Source organism: Austrofundulus limnaeus, unplaced genomic scaffold (genome assembly GCF_001266775.1).
Source record: "Austrofundulus limnaeus strain Quisiro unplaced genomic scaffold, Austrofundulus_limnaeus-1.0 Scaffold287, whole genome shotgun sequence".
In the NCBI taxonomy this organism is placed as follows: domain Eukaryota; kingdom Metazoa; phylum Chordata; class Actinopteri; order Cyprinodontiformes; family Rivulidae; genus Austrofundulus; species Austrofundulus limnaeus.
The window spans coordinates 608,414-613,681 of record NW_013952689.1 but is presented as its reverse complement, the minus strand read 5'-3'; the positions used below and the strand labels follow the sequence as shown (position 1 = coordinate 613,681).

Here is a 5,268-nt window from a genome sequence, read left to right as displayed (position 1 = left end):
GGTGGACATGCCGCCTTTTGTGCTAGTCCAGGGGGGCCCAAACATTTTCCCTGAGAGGGCCAAAATTCAAATCAATCTGAGGGCCGCGGGCCAAATGCAATTATATGAGAAATGCAAATACTTCTTAAGTTGTTTTATTTTTTATGATTAAGCAGCCAGTGTGGTTGTCCACATTCATTAGTTTTTTTTTCAGTCCATGGACATGGAGATAATTCAATGTGTGCTCAGGCAGCAAAGGCTCATGGGACTTTTCGTAATTTAAAATATGAGTATATGGGGTTTTATAAGATGTGCAAATCTAGACATGGGCTTAAATATAACCTAAACGTCTCTTATAGTTACTTGGATTTTATATTTAATCTCAACATAATTATAATCTAGTAACCAGGACAATTGCTGGTGGGCTAAATCAAAGGGCTAGCGGGCCACATTTGGCCTGCGGGCCCCACTTTGGGCACCTCTGTGCTGGTCTCTGACCTGTATGCTATGAATTTAAAACCACAGTACTGCTGAGGATATCAAAGGAGTGAAGAATGCTGAGAACTTCTGTTACAAAAGGCCTTCAATTTTAAATTAGTAAGTTACAAAGTTCCAGAAAAAAAATGAAATATAATTAAAACATTACTTTGAACTTTAAATTTAATTATTTTAGTGTTGTAATCAACATCAGTTTCTGTGAGTCTCATGTAATCTGGAAAACAGTTCTGAACAAAGTTTTTTCTTGGGGTGGGGGGGGGGAGATCCAGCCGGGCTGGGCTGGGCTGGCTCATTGTGTCATGTGATCCTGCAGGGAGGTGTTTGTTTGGCTGGACAAATACTTTGCCAACATCCGGCCTGCAGCATTTGACAGCAGACCTTCTTCCTGCAGACTTGTGTGTTTCTTGGGAGCGTATCAGCATCACCCCGGTTCTGTTTGGCTGCTGTTCTGATCATGGGAGACACTCAGTCTGCACAACAGAAGGCCAGAGACCATGCAGCAGCAGCAGCAGCAGCAGCAGAGGACGAGGAGGAGGAGGAGGAGGAAGAGGAGGAGGAGGAGAGCAGAAAAGTGAAGGATGCTGAAATTGGGCCGCATACGGACGACAAGGTATGAGCTGATTTTTACTTGGCTTCAAAACATGAGTGATGCATCCTCTTTTCATCTTTAGCTGTTTGATTGCAATGGAAGCTGCAGAAATGCTGATGATTTGTTGTTGTCAGGACGTTGAAAACAAGTCCTTGTTCTAACAATGACCACATACAACTTTAAGTTTCAGTTAAAACAAACAAACAAGAAACACTTCCTGTGAGAATGCAGCACGAACAGAGTCCTCATATTTGAAGAGAAAATAAGTGTGAGCTGAATAACAGCTGACCTTTAATTTAAATTCAAATATTTAAAGAAGAGACACACAAGGAGCAGGACAAACAGAAAAACAACACAAGATATAAAAACTACAAAAGGAACTTAAAAGGAGAAATTGAAATACAAAAGTAAAACAAAATAAACTTCTAAGCATCTAAAAGCATAACCATTTGGGTACGATGAATAAAAAAATAGAAAGTATCCATTAGGACACATAAGAGGACAAGAAAGCATAAAGAGACAAATAAAAATAACATGCTGAAGTGGTTTTTGAAAAGCATAAAGTTTAGTAGGATTTGAAGAAATCTTGATGCATTTTAATTAGAAAACATGATGTAAATAAAAGATAAACAATTTAAAAAATATATTAAAGTTACAGAAACCAAAACTCAGACCTGCAACACTGAATATTTTCACACCTGAGTGGCTGAAAAAGCTGAAAGTAAAACTAAAGCTGTTAGTCCAAAACATCAAGAATAAACGTAACAGGAAAAGATTAAAGTTTTATAAAAGTTACTTTTTTAAATGTCATGTTCCAGGAGGAAATAATGAATACATTCTTATTCATAAATGACCAAAACAGATGTTTTAAACTTTTGTCTTTTAACAAATAATTGTTTATTAATACACTGGTTGTTCAAATATCTGTCCTTCACATTTTTTTCTTGTTGCAAATAATTTTATTTCACTGAAGGGTGTATAGAAGAACTCCAGCAGAGCTCAGGAGAGATCAGATGTCCTCTCTGTAGCACTCAGCAAAAAGTAACATTGATTTTTTCATCATTACCTGCTGAGCAGGAAGTCCTCCTGACAGGAGGAGGTTTAACTCTGTAGATCCCAGAGGATTTCTTGACAGACTCGGCTTTAGGTCGGTAATAAACCCTGCAAATTCTGTTTACTAGAAAAACATGAACTTTGAACTTTTGGAACCTGGTAATCCTCTAAATCTTGTTGTGTTTTGTTTTTGTTATCTTCCTTCTGCTTTACCTGATCAGTTTAGACATGATACAGTGGAGAAAAACACATTTTACCTCTAAAGGACAATAGAAACAACCGTTTAAACATAAACTGTTCATGAATTGACTATTTTTGGTACATTTGGCAAATTAGTTCACATGTTTCTTATTTTGTAAACACGGCTCAGACTCCAAACTAATCTGTCTCATGGACTAGAGATTTAGACAATTAGGACTGTTAAGTGAAAGGTCGCCATCAGTGACTGGACTGCTTTGTATGGTTTAAAAAAATACTGGACTTGAGACACTGGAAAATCTATTGAATTACAAATGGAAATACTTTGTTTCCTTTCACAGGCAGTAAAACCATGATGCATTATTAAAAAGGCTGCAAAGCCTCTTTATGACTCCTCAAACATTACCCTGTTTTGATTCACATATCCTTCTAAACCCTTTATCAAAATGTGTAACTAATATAGAAAAGTGTGCTATGACCTTTTTTGTGATGCAAAGATCAAATTTCCAACAACAAAATATGTAAGAAGTTGACAGTAACAGGAGTTTGGAGCTCAGTAGCCAAGATACGCTACAGTAGAAACATCTTTCAAAGTTTCACAAAAGCACAGAAAAACGGACTGGTATTTAGATTTTTTTTTTTTTACAGTTTTTACACCATCACTGTTAAAGTAAAAAGTGGCACAATTCACCCCACTCACTCTGGTGCACCCCTGTGAACAATCACTTTGGATCAGAAATATAGCATTATAATAAAATTATAGCTTTCTGAAAAAAAGCTGTCTTGTGGCACAACTTGCCCCCGGTGTTGGATAAGTTGTGGCATTGATACTATAAAGAACAATGTGTAACGTTGGCAGATCATTTAGCAGAATTTAAGATGATCACTAATAAAAATTATTTAAAACACAACTAAATCATTAAAAACTAAGAAGTTGTTGGATTTTTTTAACATATTAACCTACAAGTTGAGGCCGGTTGAGGCAGACATGTTTCTACAGAAGCTCGGAAAGGACAAATAAGAACTATTTGTGTTGTAATGAACAACTGACCACTATACTTCATTGGTAATTCTACATATTACATTTTCTAAATTAATCCTACCACTTGAAATAGGCGGAGCTTCAATTCACACCTCTGGGAGAACCTTGAACACGTTCCGGGGGAGGTGGGGGACATCGAGTCTGAGTGGGCCATGTTCCATGCCTCCATTGTCAAGGCGGCTTACCTGAACTGTGGCCGTAAGGTTGTCGGTGCCTGTCATGGTGGCAACCATAGAACCTGCTGGTGGACACCGGCGGTGAGGGATGCTGTAAGGCTGAAGAAGCAGCCCTGTTGGGTCTTTTTGGCTGGTGGTACTCCGGAAGAAGCCAATAGGTGTTGGCAGTCCAAGTGGACTGCGGCTCGGATGGTCACTGAGGCAAAAAACTCAGGCGTGGGAGGAGTTCGGAGAGGTCATGGCAAACAGCTTCCGTACGGCTTCGAGGTGATTCTGGTCCACTATTCTGCATCTCGGGGGGGGGGGAAGCGGTTCGCCACCAACAATGTTTATGGTGGGGATGGTGTGCTACTGACCTCAGCTTGGGACGTTGTGGGTCGGTGGGTGAAATACTTCGAAGACCTCCTCAATCCTACCGACATGTCTTCCCATGAGGAAGCAGAGCCTGAGGAACCTGGGTGGGACTCTCCAATCTCTGGTGGTCACCGAGATGTTTAAAAAGCTCCTCGGTGGCAAGGCGCCGGGGTGGATGAGATACGCCCGGAGCTCCTTAGGGCTCTGGATGTTGTGAGGTTTCGCTGGTTGATGTGACTCTACAATATCGCATGGAAATCAGGTCTATTCAGGGGTCCTGGAGAGGAGGGTCTGTCAGATAGTCAAATCTCAGATTCAGGAAGGGCAGAGCGGTTTTGGTCCTGGTCGTGGAACAGTGGACCAGCTCTACACCCTCAGCAGGGTCCTGGAGGGTGCATGGGAGTTCAACCAGTCTACATGTGTTTTGTGGACTTGGAGAAGGCGTTCGACCGTGTCCCTCAGGGACTCTTGTGGGGGGTACTCTGGGAGTATGGGGTACCAGGCCCATTGATACGGACTGTTTGGTCCCTGTAGGACCGGTGCCAGAGCTTGGTCCGCATTGCCGGTAGTAAGTCAGGCTCGTTTCCGGTGAGAGCTGAACTCCTCCAAGGTTGCCCTTTGTCACCGATTCTGTTCATTATGTTTATGGACAGAATTTCTAGGAGCAGCCGAGGTGTTGAGGGGATCCTTTTTGGTGACCTTAGGATCACATCTCTTCTTTTTGCAGATGATGTGGTCCTATTGGCTTCATCAGATAGTGATCTCCAGCTCTCGCTGGAGCGGTTCACAGCTGAGTGTGAAGCGGCCGGGATGAGGATCAGTGCCTCCAAATTCGAGACCATGGTCTTGATCTGGAAAAGGGTAGGGTGCCAACTCCGGGTCAGGGAGGAGGTCCTAGACGTTCACGCCCGCTTTTGTGTCAAGTCTCCTGTCAGAAGTTCAGAAGCAGTTTTTTCAAGCCTATTGTGCTACAAGAACATCTCAAAGCTCAGTTTTCTTAAAAGGGTGGTATTATGCTAAATGGACCTTTGAGCTTTATACTGTATTATGTTATTCTCTCTCAAAAACAGAGTGTTGCTTTGACTCATTCATGCAGGTTTGAGAAGTCTGAATCTCCTGTGGTAGCCATGTGGAGCTGCCTCAATATGTGCTGGCACAAAGCACTGCCTATTTGTACATAGCTCCTCCCAGGAGCTCTGCTGAGCTTACCTATGGTTGGAAGTTATTGAGAAGACAAAGGCCAATTTCAAGGTGTATAAACAGGCTATGCAAACTCACTCATTTTTGATACATACCGATTTTGTTGTTGTTGTTGTTGTTGTTGGTGTGTGTGTGTGTGTGTGTGTGTGTGTGTGTGTGTGTGTGTGTGTGTGTGTGTG

General features: G+C 41.7%; 1 protein-coding gene across 7 annotated transcripts in view; it reads left to right on the top strand.

Moving 5' to 3' along the window:
• The first annotated feature begins 882 nt into the window (after positions 1-882).
• The window catches only part of akap12a (A kinase (PRKA) anchor protein 12a), a 16,723-nt gene continuing 12,337 nt past the window's right edge, over positions 883-5,268 (top strand). For 4 of the 7 annotated variants that reach the window (XM_014021312.1, XM_014021315.1, XM_014021313.1 and 1 more), the window contains exon 1: positions 883-1,087. In XM_014021312.1, coding sequence (XP_013876766.1) covers positions 932-1,087 — 156 coding nt within the window. In that variant the 5' untranslated portion in view covers positions 883-931. The remainder of the gene's footprint in view (positions 1,088-5,268) is intronic. The other 3 variants (XM_014021317.1, XM_014021318.1, XM_014021316.1) reach the window with 1 other exon arrangement.